The following is an 18419-nucleotide window of genomic DNA, read 5'->3' on the forward strand; positions in this document are numbered from 1 at the left end:
CGATTGAAGAATTAAGAAGGAATAAATTAAAGGTTTTTGCATTTGCACTATTTGTTTTGTGTAAGTTTACCTATTGCGATCTCGGTAGAGAGATTTTAATGAAAATCACATATGTCTCAATCTTATACAATTTGTCCACATTGTGAATGTGTCCTAAGCACCAACAAAAGGTATTTTCTTTCCTTCTATATCCTCACTATACACTCAAGTCTCTTATACAGTTTCAATTGCAAGTAAGTCACCTATCTTATATATAAAATTATCGTGTCACGGTGTACGATATTGGAACTACTCGTCGAAACGGCTCGTCCGATTCTCATGAATTTTTTTATGCATATGTAGGTAGGTCTGTCAACATCTATTTTGCACCCCCCTAAGCATCTTTTTGCGGCATCTTGGCAAAACAACGTTTGCTGAGACAGCTAGTTCACGTATGACAGTATGATCATGTTACCTGGTCCCCCTGCGCTCGAGCAGCCCGTCGATGCGTCCGAGATGCGCGCGTAGTGCGGCGGACTTCTGCTCGTCCTTGCGCACCAGCACCAGCTTCAGCTTCGAGTACAAGTTCTCGATCAGCGAAGCCACCTCCTTGTCCTGACGAACACGTGTAAAGTAAGGAATATGGAGTAAGAAAATAAAATACATTTATTTCCATATTGCTTCATTGTTATTGTTAATGCTATACACATTATCTAAATTAACCCATATACAAATCAATTATAACGGTAAAATTATGAAATACAATAAATATAAATTAAATTAATTATTAAATTAAATTAAATTTGCCTGTATTTAAATATAAATTAAATGATGTTACAATTGGTATAGCAAACTACTGGGCCTCGATTGAGCTATTTACAAAGGCCGATGAATAAATAAGACCCACACTATAATTGAAAATTCAGTACGGGGCGGCACACTCTCTGTCAATATAGGAATAGTGCCCAATTTAATCCAATTGCCATACATTCATCGGAAATTGTAAATCGCAGAATCGGGGCCCATGAAACTTGATGGGTGTTGCTGAGTAAATAGTAGACAACTTAGTAGGCTAAGTTCAATTGATTTATTGACCGATATTTTGCTTTATTACCCAGTCTCAAAGCTTTGATGCAGGACACTGGACAACACATATTAAATACAGTCAAAACTTTATAAAAAAAGTTTTTAAAACACCATCTGCAAGTATACACAGTTAATGTGTGACCTGAAAGCTTCAACATTATTTATGAAGTTTTGACACTTGATAATACTTATACATAAAGACTGGAATTAATTTTATTAAAATAAAATAAAATATTTTACAAATTTGACACCTCTCATAAAATTCAGGTGTTAATATAATAAAGCTTTTAGTAAAAAACTTGTTCTCAGCAGGTTCTTTATGGACGTATTAACGGAATTTAATTCCTGACACTAAATATTGTCGACATTCATAAAATCATGTATTGTAAGAGACACCAGCTAAATGAGGGGGTATTAAAAACATTTTTTATTTTATGCGAGTATAAATTTAAAGTCGACTTAAAAATTTGTAATTCGTGAAATGAAATTAAAGTCACCTTATTTACGGATAATTATAATTGAATCGGATTAATAAATTATAAAATACATTCGTTTTTTATTATTTCAATTTTTGCACTTTTAAACGTAACTGGAAATTTAATAATTTACTGGTATGTTTACCTCAACAGCTGTAAGAAGTTAGGTTCTTTTGGGGCATACAGAAGAAAACTTAGGGCATTTTTTATATCTACTAACTGTTGCTATCAATTCGTAGTCACCACAGGGAAGCTGTTAGTATAATCTATAAACAAGCAATCAATGTAATTTTCATCTATTTCAGAGAATTAACACCACTTCTTAAAGAAAGAACCATTTGCTGTGCTTTGCTGTGCCCTTCAGGGTCCACGATTGCTTCCATCTTAATAGTATTACCATCTAATCTTACATTGTGGATTCGCAATAAAGAATATAAATGAATATGAATATGAAAGATAGTAGTAGCACTTGTACAAGCGAGACCGTGTTCATTGCGTTCTGTTCCACGATTCCTCTCAACATATTATTTGCAGTTTATATATTTATGTAAGTTTTCCGTACATACCTGTACAAATAGGTTGTGACCTCCCGGTACCGACTTCATGATATGCCGTTCGATCTTCTCGTTCTCCAGTATTGCGAGGCCGTTGTCGATCAGTATGGGCGGGTGCGTCGCTTCGAAGTTGGTGCGGAAGTCCGGAGGCGGCTTCTGCATGTCTACTGTTGTAACCTGGAAACGTACGAAAATGTGCATAATGAAATAAGGAACATATATCATTTCATTTTAGCTTGAAATTATCCGCTACTGGTTATCGAGGAACACTTGGATGGAGCTGCACTCACAGCAGACGTAATAAGTTCTAGTTCTTAAGTGGCTTTTTGTAACAATTATAATTATTTTTAAGTATAAGACCAAATTTCACATTCATTACAAAAAATTCAGCAACAAGAATGAAGACGTAAACTTTTAAGAAGAACTACAATTTAAATAAGTTTAGTATTTGTACCTTTAGGCTGATGGTTTTAAGTTCAGCTAACAGGTACAGGTCCATGAAGTACTCCTGGCAGAAGAGGCACGCGCCCTTCCGTCGCCCATCAATCGTCGATGCCTGGAACACAAAACATAATAGGTTAATAGCCGTACTGTAAGGCTGGTTCACACTTGTCTGGAAGAGCCGCGTCGATGAGAATAGATATTCTCGTCATTCATAGGTGAAAAGCCACCCTAGTAATATGGTGGCAAAAGAGCGTTAAGACAATGACAGCTATGAAAATGATTGCTTAAAGCTATAGATAAGCGATTCTTTTCTAAGATACAACGGGATCTGGATCGGGATCGGGAGAGATTACAGGGAAATAATACATGCTGAAGGGTTCACACTTAGATACTGCGAAGTATATACATATATTGATATTCTATCACAAACTGTTTAGACACGCGGTATTCTAGGGCCTGACCTGAGGTACGGAGATCTCGAAGGTCTAAGAAAATTTCAAAGTACATAATACCAATTTCTTTAAAAATCTTTTTTGTCATTGCAAAATTAAAGCCCGTGACAATACGGTGAAATCGTAATGCTTTCTTTTAGAGATCGGGTTAGCTGAACTAAAGGCCTAATCAATCTGTTAAAAACTTACGTCGACAAACTTTCTTTAAAACACTTCATTACTAAGATTAAGTGATGACGATGATGAAATCTAGACGAGTGGTATGATTATTATTTTCAAAACAATGTTAGTTTTTTCTTTTGTTTAACAATAAGAAAGGTTACGTTAGTATGACTTTCGCTTGTTTCGTGATATGAATTTTAACAAAATTGATTTGTCAGTGATTGATTGTCAGTGAGACGAAACAGGCTTTTTTACATGGGGAGATTCGCAGTGTTATATTACTAAATAATTATTTATCAGCTTCATGCAAATTATAAAATAACCGTCAACACGTTACTTGGAAAACCCCCGAAAGACACTCTATAAAACGACTCTAATAATTAAGAAAGAAATAAGGATATAATAACACAATGTAATAAAATGTTAATTAATAGTTTTGGGTCAGAAACAATTTCAGTTTTTTGTTTGAATAACATCTCAATTTTACATAATAGAACGGAATGCTACATTTCTTTGAAGCACGTTGACTATGGCCGACTTATTTTAGACGTTTAATTAGACTTGCTAATTAGCAATGAGTGTGTTACGTTTGTTTGTTGTGAAACGCGAAATTAGAACTAATGCAACCGTTATGCAACTTTATTGCTAAGAATTGACATAATGTTTCACGACGGCCTATGATTTTGTTGATGGTTTTAATATTCATTTTATGTGCAATCGAAATAGCTTTTTGAATGTTTGTAGGCGTAGTTTAAGATATCTAATGAGTTCTACTCACTAGTAGCAAATCTAATGACATTTAGTCTAAAATATTTAATTGCAGACCTACCGCTTTGTCTACCAAAGCACGATTAAGTTATAATGTCTAGCAAATTCTGAAGAATAATTATAACTTCTTAAATAAATCAAGCTTTGCAATGTAACCAGATGTAATCAGACCTGTTTATTTTCACACCTTTGCATGATGAAGAATCTGAATAGGTCATCCGATCACTTTTCCCAGATTGCAAAGAGACTGCCTTTTTTAGCCTCGCCGTGCCCAAGTAATACCTAACATTTAGCATACTAGATCGTGACTGCGAAATATCACTTCAAAGTTGATGCCAAATACCGAGAAATCGATTCAGATGAACACATTGTTTTTGTGTTACTAGGGGAGCTGGAGGCACCACTCTAACACCGAATACGTGTCCAACTGTCCATTGAGGAGCGAAATGGGGTCAGTCGACGACTCAAAAAAAGGTTTTATGTCAATCGTGGTCTAGAATGGCACTGGACCGAAGAAATTGGTTTAAGAGGCCTAAAAGCAATAAATAAATAAAAACATGACATTTTCTAATACTCCAAGGTTTTACTGCTTTAGATACAAGATGACAGCTTGCCTGTGTCTTCGTGCTTGATTCTTGAATGTTAGTGAAACCTCCGCGCACAAAGTATTCTTATCGTTGGAGTCGTTTATAAAAACATACAATAATTAGCGGATTGGCTCACGTTCATTGTCCACCTTCATAAGAGATTTTAGTGTAATCTCAAGACCAGAGCTTTATCTTAAAACTTGTACATATAGGAAGTTTACCAAGTCCAACGAAACCTTGTAAATTATCTACTGTAAATCTGTTAATCCCGTACGGCTTTGCCTAAAACGAGATTACAAGTACAGAGTTGACACACATTACGTTTAACTGCACGCGTTTTACTTTAACGACCTCATTTTCCAGATCACTGTAACACCATAACAGTAATATTTACGAGGTAGTAAATAAGGTTATAAATAAGTTGATAGCTGACTTAAAGTTATCCTTAAAGGAAGGACATATGGTTGGAATTATGTTGAAAGGCTGGCACATTCACATAAAAATGATATATTTTTATACATTCATGTTTATTGTGACTGTTGAAGCCATTTGGATTTCGTCTGTTAGTTGTTACAGTCCAAAAACATAGATCAGGGAAAACATTACATAAATATGGAAAAATTCAACAGTCGAAGTAAATAATGTCTTGAGTAAAAGTTAATGAAGTTGTTATGTAGTTACAGAAGTCTGAACATCTGCGTAAATTGCAGTCAACATGATATTACTGCGTTTCGCACGATATTGAGAATACTAATTTCACTGCTCAAATATGGGCAGTTTTTATATATTCAAGAGAAGAATACGCGATGAGAACATAAGATAATTATCATCTAAATGCACCTAGTTACTGACTATGGAGTAAAAATATTTTTGTACAATAGTTAGGTTACATTTTAATTTCAAGTAATTAACTTTATCACGAGGTCTTCTTCGTATATTTTTGTGTTCATCGCAGTTTTTGTTGCAGTGTCAAACTAACACCCACTTAGAATGCTGATTTACAAATTCTCTAGCCAAATCAACTGATCACGACTTTGGCTGGTTGCATAGAAAACAAACAATCATAGCTCTTCATAAGATTTGACAGGCGATCAACTACCTAATTCTTGCTTTTATCAGCGTCTGAGAAACCGGGGTATCAAACTTGTATAATATATTTTAACATCGGAAAGTTGTAGCGAAATACCTATTATACTTGTATGAATCGCCACGCTCAGTACTTTTAAGGAGAAATAGAAATGCTTCAAGATATCTCTAGACTGTATTCTTACATTTCTTTACACTGTAAAGAAATCATAACTTGTCAACATTCGTCGCAATTCGTGAGCATAATGTTGATTTCTTCATCAATTCCGCAGTGTAAAAATGGACGTCGATCTGCAGATTCGCCACCTCTTAAATTGACAGTTGTTGTTGTAGATGGGGGACTTTGCACTAAATGACTAGACAGTTTAGGGATCCGTCTCTTTTTCACAGCTATAGAAGTCATAAATTAAGTAGCTGTGTCTCAAATAAAACAAGAAGATTAAATTTAAATTCATTTCTGGACACGAGAAAACGAAGTTGGAATATGTCGGTATAGAAAGGACATCTTTTCGCAAAATTTTCATGTTATACACTATAAACCGAAAGTATATTCTCTTCTCGTTAATTAACTATCTTATCAGTCTAATCTCTACAAATCTATATCACGTCCGTTTGGCGCAAATCGCTCATTATCACCAGTAAGCTGTTCGCTGTAATATTTTTAAACACAACATGTAATTACTTGGTCATTCATAACGACGGTAATGAACGTTTCTCGCTCGTAAATTAATGGCCGCTTCACATGACAGTTGTAAATACAAGCGTTTCTCAACAGGCTCGTAAGATAGGATCCTTCTTGGTGAATATTCATTAGGTATTGTATACGACGCTGCCTCTACGGCATATTGTTTGTACAACTCTCGTTTTACGCAAGGACGCATGTGTATTGTGACAGTAAATTGTTATTTTCTCGTGATTACTCAAGGCCTTACAAGTCTTCGTGTTTTCTCATCATTATGTGTCATTATGCGGATATTATTTAACTTAACAAATTTTATTTTACCTCTAACCTTCTAGGACCCGCATTAGTAATTCAATAAGCTCAACAAGTGAGTACCGAGTAGCGGCTGTGATCGTCAATCCTCTTATAACAAGGGTTTCGTCGCCCTTCTATTTGTAATAAACTTGTATGCTAACGTATTTAATGTATATGGACAACACGTTCAATCATAATAAAATAGAATGCTTGCTTTGATTCAATTTTGTCTAACAAGCCACTAATTCAAAACTTTACTGCTTTAAACCCTGAAGTCACAATGGCAATGGAATTTGTAAGCCATTCAAAATATTTCTAAACGTATTGTGATGATGCAAATAGGTTTCTTAAATTTTTCTCGGTTTGAGTTAAAATGGCTGCTGTTGCGTTATTCGAAAGCTCATTGTAGAACCGTGAGTCATCGTGACGATTTGAGGTCAAAGGGCTGTACACGTGTAGTAACGCTATTTCTGCCGACTTTCTATGCTAAACACTACTGTTACTTCAGTCGGCTCTATCGCAGTATACTCTTTTACTATTTGAAAAGCAGAACTTGTACATAGTTATAAAAGACGAATTCAAAGTAAATATACGAAATACGTAAAATATGTCCGCTCACCTACCGTCAACCTCGCAATTAGACGAACACTTGTCAGTTTCACATAAAATTTCAGATAGGGAACTACTATTAATTCTACTCTTAATACTTGTCTCCCTTTCATTCTAGCAAATACAACAAATCTAATAAGTAATAACTGTCTGTAGAAAGAGACGACACGCATTTTCTTATGCGTCTAATTTTCACGGTCAAGTGATTGAGGCTATACATCATAGTTTATGACAGGAACATGTAAATAATAGGGTGGATACGTATCTTAGGTAAGCTGACAATATAATGGTAACCGTTTATACGGACGACGCAGTTTCGCCGTTTGTACCCGTTATGTGGGTGGGAGGGGCACCAAGATTTATTGCCGTTCAGATAAACCGTCACTTATTAACGTGTTGTAAAACGATAATTAGGTTAACTCCTTTTTGGTATTGGATGTTCAGACTCGTTTTCGAAGTTTTAAATCTGGATTTGAATACTTTCAGGACTTAAAGAACGGTTTTTAGTATCATCATGGAATGTTTCTCCACGATTAGATCGAAAGGTAAAAATAATTCCATCATTCATCAATTAAGTATGTTTACTCTAAATTATACCAAGCGGACCTCAACGAGACCTTATTTCTCCATCAATTCAATTATCACATCATAAAAAATACGTATTTAGTATTGTAACAATGTGTCATGGATACAACGATGGTGGTGTCATTAGCTGGTGGAATAGAAACTGGTGGTGCAATGGTGCGTAACAAGTGTTGTAAGTCACGGGCCTGGTGCACTCGCGCATAAAACCATCCTCACTGTAGAACAATGTAGACTTAACTAAACATAGTGCTAGTTATCAAATATTATGTATTGAATAGTAACAAAAGAGATTGTGCTGGAACCAGGTACTTATGGACTGGTATAGAGTAATACTTCCTTAAGGGAATTATATTGATTGAAACTTTTTAGAAGCGTTCGTCAAGTGAAATGCTATAATCGCTGTATCGACAACAACCGAAGACATTGATCAGAAGCTTATCTATGACGGTATAGTTATCGAGCTCGATAAATCAGTAAGCATTTTGTTTGTTTTTTTGGTTAAATGTGGAATAAAAAATAAACACACTAGATGTGTTATATTAAAAAAAATACAAATGTGCTAAAGCGATGACGACATCCATTTAGTGTTTATAGATTGGAAGTAGCTTCACTCGTGTAGCAAAAAAAACGATGTCTTATCTTATTGTATTTCATTTCATTCGAAGAAAACGCGGCAGAACAAAACAAACAATAAAATTGAATTCAAAGAAAAAAAAAGTGTGAGCAAAAACATTAAATAGTCAATTAACGTTCAACGGAGTGTATCTAATACACATTTTAACAATAAAATATATGAAATAAGAGCAACTTTCCAGTCGCTCTGTATGAGATAATGTGTATGGCGGAAGACGAAACGCTCTCGACTGCAATCATATATCTATGAATAATACAACAATTCCATACAAAGATCACACCATATTCAAATGAGATGAGTTAGATATTTAAGTTTTGAACGCAGCGATTACCACGTAGTACCTCGGTCACGGACGGGTTTCAAAACCCAAAACAAACAACTTTAAAGGCGTATTTTTAATGCAAATTCTAAGGTCTTACGAATCAAAGGACGATGAGAAGTCTAAAGGCTAACTCGTTCGACTTTTTGAAGTCTAACAATTGGCTGACATAATTGTCTGTTTGTGTAATACGAGAGACAGAGCCAATTAAGGTATGGACAACATCCAACAATGTGACAAACACAACGAAAACTTCCAGAGACATCTCAATGAATTTCTCAGAAGAAGCCACTCGAACAACAGCAAAAACTTAATAGAACGACAAGTAGTAACAGTGGGCAGCGATGCAAGACGCGTCATACAGCGAAGACAGGCTGAAAACAAAATAAATTACAAGTCCAAATTACAACATTCTAGTTGAACACGATAGGATAAGTATTGTAGTGGCGTACGATATGGATCCAACCAGGCGTGACAAACAAACATCAGAGTCAACGACATCACCCGAACATATAAGGCACTTTCAGTTTCGTGAAATCGAAAGCGGCACATACATCTCCCGCACACTACAAGACGCGCCATTTTTGCAAAGATGGCGGCGAAAAAACTTGATAATCCGTCACGGCCTTGCGCGCCAGCGCATCCAGCGGCCATCAATTTGTCAATTGCAGAAGTATGTTGCTTGCTACGTTCCGCCTTTATGTTATATTCGAGAGATTCTAAGTCGGCGATAGATTTTGTTATAGTGTATCGACGGTACTGCGTTAACGCCGTAGGCATACATACGTACTATATTTTAATACTAAACTTATTATATGTCGAGTGAGTGGAGTCAGCCCAGCTAGGTAAAACCAGTTGTCTAACGCTGTCTGACACAGTCAACTAATCCTAGGGAAGTGCAGTGACCCGCGACAGTGAAATGCAACCTGCACCTGACCACGGACCGGCCCTGGTCACCGTCGTGAAAGTAAACCCTGCCTCTCTAATTACTCTCGTCTTGCCTTACATAGAGGCAAATCCTTGAGAAAAACATTTGATGAAAATCGAATGAACAACCGACGGGAAAACTAAACAAGAATCTCGTTACGTGATCTTATGTGTCAAAATAAATAAAAACTGTATCGCGTGCCGATTAGTTGCCTAGCTTCGTTAAAGTGAAATTTTCCAAAGCGGTCCGCATTACTCCTGTCAGCTTCGGACACACTTCCGCGTTATTTAAACACTTCGAATTATTTACGATTGTGCATTACTCTCACTAGTCACTAACACGTCCTGAAATAGATATATTTAAGTTCTTTCGGATTTTGTGCAGCATAGTACTACACAAACATTGTTTTGGTACAGATGGGTTACACTGACACATAAACTGCATTGGAGGGAAGCCAAAAAGAAGAACTAGCTAAAATAATGCCGTTGAAATGTCAAACCTATCTGTAACAAAAACTAGTCCAGTTTAAAAAGTCATCGGTTTAAACGGGGTCGACAAAATTGTGTCCGGAAACACGAGGGCGCGGTAACTTGCACAATACGCCGCCATCCGGTGTAGCTTACAGTTACAATGACAATGCATGTGCACACGACAATCTCGCCGATCCTCGTCAAGGCTCATATCTGCACGTTCGCGATAAAAACACTGTTTACAACTCATTAGATTTGGAACACGTACAATAACAGTAATTCCCTAGCAGCGGACAACAATCTAATTAAGAATGACTCAAGTTGAATAAGGAATGAAATGGGTATTTTAAATTCTGATCGTGCGACGTGTACCACTTCTTTGTCTGCTAACGGTATGCAATAAAGATTCTGAAGCTTAAGGAGTAATGTCCAACGGCGAGCTAGAAAGATAGATACACATAGTTTAGCTTGCATTTGCCGTAAACTGGAAATACTAACTCATCGTTTCACATAAAATTTTATAGCTGCATTTACAACTTTGTTAACAGTATATTTTTGCAATAAAGAAAATGTGGCCTCTTTATTGGAACTTTCTACAGTTTGTGGCTCCAATGTAAAACTAGATTCTCGTTGTTCAGTGCTTTATACATAGATGTATAGCTTGGGTAGTATCGCTCGCGGCGTGCACTCAGACCTTTCTTTACGTTAAAGGCAGAGGAATCTGTCTATAGACGGTACCTATCGGGCAGGAATTCTCAATAGCTTTATCCCGGATCTCTTGCACGAGTCTATTGAACGCGAGTAAGATGTAGCCGAGCTAGTACTTATCTGTATTTAATTAAGAACTTGATCTAAGAGTACGATTGTAGCAATATTTTAGGAATCAGAATTGTAAGTTTATTATGTAACTATAAACAGAACATCAGGATAAATAACTTGTTCAACTAAATTCCATTGTTAGTATTATAAAGCTCATTCATTTGGATTTTTCCTCAACTAGTCATGAACTCATGATCGAGTCTATGGACGGCCTTTCAAATATTTGCACGATGTTTCCCTACTGTTGACGTATAATGGTGATCTCAGAGTTTTATGAGTATTTATAACTTAACTATTACTATGACATCATGGCCTTGTCTCCACCATTACAATGTAAGGTTACACATATATTGTAAGTCTAATATACTCATGAGTTGGCAATGTTTGTTTTGTATGATAAATATTGAAGCATATTTGCCAAAGACGTGATACAAAAACTAACGAATATTCACGAAGTCTTACTCATGTTATTAGTTCCGACTTCAAATAATAAACAATATATATATACGTATATTATACATCACAATTGACAATAGAATTACTTATTGTAATGTCGAAATTGAAGAATCTATGTTCCATATTTACCTTTCTAAAGAGCATCTTGTATTGTGTTGAAATCGTGATTCAAATTACCAAACCAAATAACCTTTTAAAGTTACATTAAAGAATTCAGAATCTTTGAATATGGAGTTTGTATTCTGCTATTTAAATGTAGTAATATATTCTGTTGGTTAGGTTGGCACAACGTTAGAAAGGGCAGTGTTACGGCCTGCGACTCGACCCCCCAACCTCGTCAGCTGTTCGGAGAGAGGACGTTGAGCAACATGCAAAGGACAACATCTTACGGCACGACTGTTCAGCATGCCCCGAACTAACTCACGACTATTTTGCGAAACTAATTACTACACAGGTCACAGTGTAAAAAGTTTAACGAAATGCTGCATATGATATACAAAATAGGTGACATTGTATTTTTTTTTAATATTATTGGTAAGGAAATCGGTAAGGAGTTTTTCTGTTGTTGCAATTTAATAATAAGGAATAGATTAAAAACAAGCTAAGTATATGAGATCACGACATAGGACAACGCGAGACAGACTGAACGATGTCTTTACGAATTCACAGGAAGAAGCGAAAAACCGAAATGGCTAGATGTAATAAGGGGAGCCCTTTGCTCAGGAATTCTACCACACAAGCTTATAATAATAATACGAATTCTTATAAGTCAGACTTGTAATAATAGCTTCTTGGTCACAACCATGTCATGAAGATACACGAGCAAGAGACGTCGTGAGGCCGAACACCACAAGGGGGATCTTATCTAAAATCAGTAATTGCGACGAAACCAAAAGCAACAAGGGCTGTATTAATGTATCAGAGCCATTATAAAATAACGACATAGACAGGTGCGTTAACGTTCAAAGTATTACATGTGGTAGATTAGATAGGTAAGTAGCGAACACTAAACTGGTAGTTTATTAGATCTAAAGGACCGCTGGCTTGGTGCACTCGCACCTACAAAGATGGCTTTCCATAGATGGAATACTGCATAATTATTGCCAATTATCATCGTCAAGCACTAGTTGGTTTTAGAATTTCATTAGAACAGAGTTTATTGTCGTTTTCTAAGTAGACAGGGCTTTGTTTATCTACAAGTTTCTAATCTATGATGGACAATACTAATAATGTCGTTTTTACTATTTCGTTTCCATTTACTTCACCGCTGGCCATATCAGACTCTTTATCTGGTATTTATAATATCACTATGGAGTGTTTTGTTGGTGTTTGTGGGTAAGAATACATACACATTTTTAACCACTTTTGCCTATTTAGATTTACATTTCCAGGATAAGACATGACGATCATAGTCCTTCTTGCCGAATCTAAAGAATCACCTTTTTGAAATGAAAATGTTGTAGTAAAATTTTTATAGTGTGCATCAAAGATAATATATTCTATCCTGATCACGCAGCTTTATATTTTTACTGGTGCTCTTCAAAATTATCACGAGTATGTAACATCTTTAGTTTCGTTTTAATTTATGCATTAAAAGGCCAATACTTCATAAATATCAATATTCTACTAGCTTAGCTAGATAAGAATCACTAGGCTAAAATTATTTTAACGGAGGCTTTAATGAAATTCGTAACCTTTCTGTTGACCTTCACATATTGGACCTAAGATGTGACCTTGGTTAAGAAATTTTAGATTGATGATCAAAGGACCAGTATACGTCACGGTTGACTTTGAGAACAGGTTTCATGTGGAAATATTGTGTAGCGTTGTGTTAAACTTTCCTAATCAATTTTAACATATTACGAATTTAAATAATGTAATAACGTGACTGTTACAACAGTTGTATTAATTTCTATTTGTGGAGGCCTTGATATAGCTTCAATAACATGTCCTGACGTGGTGGCCTTGTTCTATGGATAGATTGGTGTAAGCGATGAAGGAAAACATCGTGAGGACACTTGAAATAGACAACCTTTTTTTCCGGGGTGAAACGCTACTGTCTTCAACCCACGTCGAGGGCACGGCGTGGGGTTATGTCGGACTTCCACCGACTAAAAACACCCCGGGCCCCTTCTACTGCTTTAGCCAGAGTCACGGGATCGCTCGCGCATACTCTGCGCGACTCTGGCTGAATGAAATAGACAACCTGCAGTCAGCTAACGTGGTGATCAAGGCTCTAAATCTTTCTTATACGGGAAGAGGCCTGCGCCCACCATGGGACGTATATAAGCTGGTATTATAAACTGACATGTATTTGGTGCAAAGTAAGCGGTACACACACATATAACCCATCAGAAACCCACTTTAGTATTTATCGATCTTCCTATATATCGTAATAAATACTTGGTATTCCAAGAATAAACTGCATTAGAGTCTGCAAACGGTGCCACAACACTTGTACAAGTAATTGCGACAATTACGATTGTTATTATGTGCGCTTAGCTCACGTGCTCAACTGATCTCTACGTTTAAATGGCTTTTCATTATAAATAATGCCGCTTATACGGCTGTACGCTAAATGTGGGGTTATAGTAATTGTAGAGACCGGTGCAAGACTTGGTCGTGTAGGATCGACATGCCTCTACTTCCTTGCCAATAGTTATGGTAATAGAAACAATATGCTGGCACGATTGTTTTTAATGGAATCTTGTTCTTACAGCACGTCTTTTCAAAATATTACTATTATATTAATAGCTAGATTTACCTAATTCGCTGATAAAAAGAAAATAAAAGGATTCTTGTCAGTCACATGTATTTAATGTTTTTGTTTAACTCTAGAAGTCTTTAATTACTTCCTTATAAAGAATTTTATCCGCACTCAAAAATGTGTTGCTTTTTTACGAGGACGTAGTCTCTTAAATTGTTGGAATTCGTTCTATCTGTAGTTTTCATGCCAACACATAATGCGAGAAGTAAAGGGGGCACCAAGCGACAAAGGTTAACTTATCAGCTGGCTTCCTCTATAATTACGTGTTTTTATAGTTAAAACTATGATGCACTTAGTAGCAAAACTCGCATTTTATTACAATGCATCCATACCTGATACTTTATTTATTTCACGACAGCTCGAATACATTCTCGTTTCGAAGCGAATATAAATCTTGACAATTACCTGTAACAAACAAACGTACAACTTTCGTTAGAAGGCTATAATTAAATGAGAGGTGTGGCTTTCAACAATGCAATAAAAGCTCTCGCGTCTCGGCGGCCTGCGTCTGCGGCCCCCGTGATGATTCAGGCGTATCTAACCCGCCAACTTTCCCCGTCTGCAGCGTTTTCAATGGCGCGATGAACCGTGCACTTGGCCAATTTGACAACACTTTCCCCCATTGTACCCGACTACTAAATTTACAAAATAATCTAGCAGAAACAATTTTCATTAACCGTGAGTTCGTAATGATCCGTAGGAAAGTTTATTGCGGTATTTCGTGTCTCGTTTCTAATGTAATTGAGTAAGATGTGACTCGAAAAAACTATAATGAATGAGGGAATTAAATGTGAGTAATTCGCCACAGATGCTTCCTTCGTATATGGCAAGTGACGTTTGAGTGGCGAGCGAATGGTGTTGGTGACCACCTGCCTGACCGACACGTTCTCAGGAAAACGAATAAAGTAAACATCTTACAACATTTAAATGTATCTGCAATTAAGAACTTTACAATGGATTAAATGTGCCTATCGATTAATTTGTTCCTTTTTCGTATCGATACTATTCGATACGGCTATAAAGAATTGGGTGTAAGTTTAGTAAAAGTGACAAGTTGTACATGTATGTCCATCACGAATAAACAGACTTTATTGAAATTACATTGTTTAAGTTTAATTACTACAAGTAATTGGTACCAGTCTACTTCGGAGCCAATACAAGTATTTATACTTTAAAGAATTGTAAATGAAGTTTTCCTTAGTTCTAAAAGATGCCTGTTGTGTTATTTATGATTATACAGCTGAAGGTTGCGTGCTCGAGCCGCGGGCTGACCTCTGAGGAGAAGCACCTGATGACGTCACCGTACACTCGCAAAACGCAAGGGATTTCAGGCCGTACGACATTAATCACCCTTTCTGATTTATATTCAAGAATCATAGTCGATTTAGAACGTGAGAAATTGGAAGACCTATTGTTCCTATAGTTTCCTAACTAACGGAGTACCGACAGGACATTAATAACACATTGTTTAATATGCAATTATGTCAAGACATATGTTTCTTCCAAAAAGGAAACGCTATTTATTGTGGTCGCCGTATTAGGCGAGTCGATTGAATATCTATCACCGACAAAGCATTATTACTGTCATTACGAACCAAAACTTTCGGCGATAGATCAGATAACAATCGATAAATGATTTCTGCCTATGATATTAGGATAAAATTCGAATAATAACGGAAACTGAGGGCTCGCGTCAATAGGAAACATATTTTTATCGATATATCTACGGTGACGTCATTAACATGTTCACATGCGATGTCCATTAGTCACGTCTGTAAGCTAGCCACTTGGATGTTCAGTGATAATTGCGATGGCCTTGGCGACAATGATAAAGAAGTACTAAAGGCGTTAAGTAACACGACTCGACAAAACTTGTTAAAACATTCAGAAACCTTCAATGTATGTAAAGTTGAGGATATGTTGTTAGTTATATTTGAATATTTCACAAGAACAGAACAGCGGCCTAAGATGAATTTCAAGTCAATAGGTCGTGCAGATTCGGTAACTTATTTAACTCTACGTATGGAAATTGGATGGACCTCGTACTAATTCAAGGATTAACTAAATCTTTCGGACCATTTAAATTGCGAAATAATCCTTATATATTTTAAAAAATTGCATTTGACAGAAGTCAATTACAATTTACATCTGTCTATTAAAATAATCTTAAACGCATCAACGTAACAGCTGATCACGATAAGGCCTTCAAATTGTGAAGCCTTATCCGTACCTAGATAAAATGGGTATTAGCAGAAATGTGCGAGTAACGGCATTATGTGAGCATTACATAAAGTGATTGCACAACCACTGTAGGTCATGATGGATGTACTCCGTTTTTCTCTCTAGTAACGCCTGTTGGAAACACTGATACTCGTATGTGGGAAAAACGTGTGTCAACTGTTTCAACCGCATATGGCGAGTGAGTCATTGTAGTCGTTTTAGGACATCTGGTTACGACACTGGTTGAAGATTTTTTAATCAATTCTAGTTCTTTTACAAAACGAATATTATTCAGAGCTACATATAATTCAATAACAGAGTGATTGGACATGTCATTTGTATGGTGGCAGAATGTGCTAGCTTCAATTTTGTTTCACCTACACCTTTATATTAATGTTTGTTCCTACATAAATGGCATAAATAAGCATTTCATTTAATTTCAATACACAAAAGAAGATCGATCTTGTTTGTTGCATAAGCCAACTGTTAAAATGATTGAAGATTTATCAGATAATGTCTGCTTTTATGAATTTTATCTTTTGTTTTGGTTTCCGTGGGATAGCAAAAATTCTTTCATTGGGTTTTTTTATGATGTTTGCTACTTAATGGTGTTTCATTAAAATGTTTTATATTTAAGGTAAAGAATTGTCTTTATAGAAAGGAGTGATTTACGTAGATTTATGAAACTGATACAACCCCTTCAGGAGAAACGCAAAGAACTGAAATATCCAGTTGGTCAAAACCTTCTTATGTCATAGCGTTATAGGTCACGTTTAGGCGAAAAGTAAAAAAGAACTTCTTACTAGTAACCTAACGACCAAGACAAAAAAAAACATCACCTAACTTAAAAATAAAACATTCCATTTTCAAAACTCATTAAGACTACCAAGGTGCAGATTAAAATAGAACAAGGAGTCACCTTAAAAGTGTACAATTGACATTTAAGCACCCACGTTCAGGAGCGATTATCGCAACAATTCCGCAGAGCATAACGAGGGGATTACGTGTAAAACAAACAGTAGATATCAGTCAAACGGTGAAGAGGCAGTCACAAACCAATTTAGCTTATTCCAAACAATTAGAAGTGGGGTCACTGGCCGGTTGTAATTGGAGACGCAAGTGGGTGAGATAAAGACGCCTTGGATTTATAAGTTCCAGCCGACTTTGAAGGTTTTATGTACGCATTGATTCACTTTAACGCTGTGTGGGCACAAATTAAATTCGTTCAAGTGTTCAAAATTACAGAAGGCTTAATGGACTCGTAGAAAATGCGCCAGATCGTTAAATTCACTTATTAATGTGTCAGTTTAATCAATGCAAATGTAAGTTAATCATGTTGCACAAGCCTTTGCCTTGAGTGATTTAACTAATCTGCGTAAATATTTGGACTAAGTGAGTGTGTAGAACAAAAGACGAAGAATATTTTGTTTTTGTTTTAATTGCTTTTGCTTCAGCGAAAATATTTTGTTTTGTTTGCACATAAATAAATCTACTTATAATCGTCAAATTTTCAAACCACAGTCTTCTCTGACATTTCTTTTATGATTACCGAAAATTTTGTTCAACTGTTACTAATTTATCATTCGAAACATGCAAATTTTCATTTGAACATTTTAATAGGAATGCCGATCATGATAAGTAATTGAAGATTAGAATAATATAAGTCATACCGCTGATTTTATCTGACCGATAAATTAGCGGCGCGGCTTAAAATAAATATTAGGCCCGATTATACTGACAACTATGATAATAGGATAAATAAATAGATCCATATTTTAAATCAGCTGGCATAATTATATTTATGTCATAATAAAATTTCCTAATACTCGACGAGTTGACAACAATTTATGTTCGTATCTTCGTTCTTAAAACACATAACAATTACACATATTGTTGTATAGCATGACAATACCTACGCTCAAAACAATAGTTCCTGTCTCCGAACTGTTTACGTTAACTCACATAAGTAAAACGTAGACTGTGGAGTTATTTAAACAACATTTACACATGTAAACACTAGTACGACATCTCCATTATTCTTA

General features: G+C 36.0%; 1 protein-coding gene across 2 annotated transcripts in view; it reads right to left on the reverse strand.

The window, feature by feature from the left end:
• The window catches only part of LOC113497318 (chloride intracellular channel exc-4-like), a 37153-nt gene that overhangs the window by 3771 nt on the left and 14963 nt on the right, over positions 1 to 18419 (reverse strand). For both annotated transcript variants that reach the window (XM_026876829.1, XM_026876828.1), the window contains exons 2-4: positions 2550 to 2651; positions 2108 to 2272; positions 455 to 594 (exon numbers count right to left, since the gene is read on the reverse strand). In XM_026876829.1, the coding sequence (XP_026732630.1) occupies positions 455 to 594; positions 2108 to 2272; positions 2550 to 2651 (407 nt within the window). The remainder of the gene's footprint in view (positions 1 to 454; positions 595 to 2107; positions 2273 to 2549; positions 2652 to 18419) is intronic.

This window comes from Trichoplusia ni, chromosome 9, assembly GCF_003590095.1.
Source record: "Trichoplusia ni isolate ovarian cell line Hi5 chromosome 9, tn1, whole genome shotgun sequence".
Lineage (NCBI taxonomy): Eukaryota > Metazoa > Arthropoda > Insecta > Lepidoptera > Noctuidae > Trichoplusia > Trichoplusia ni.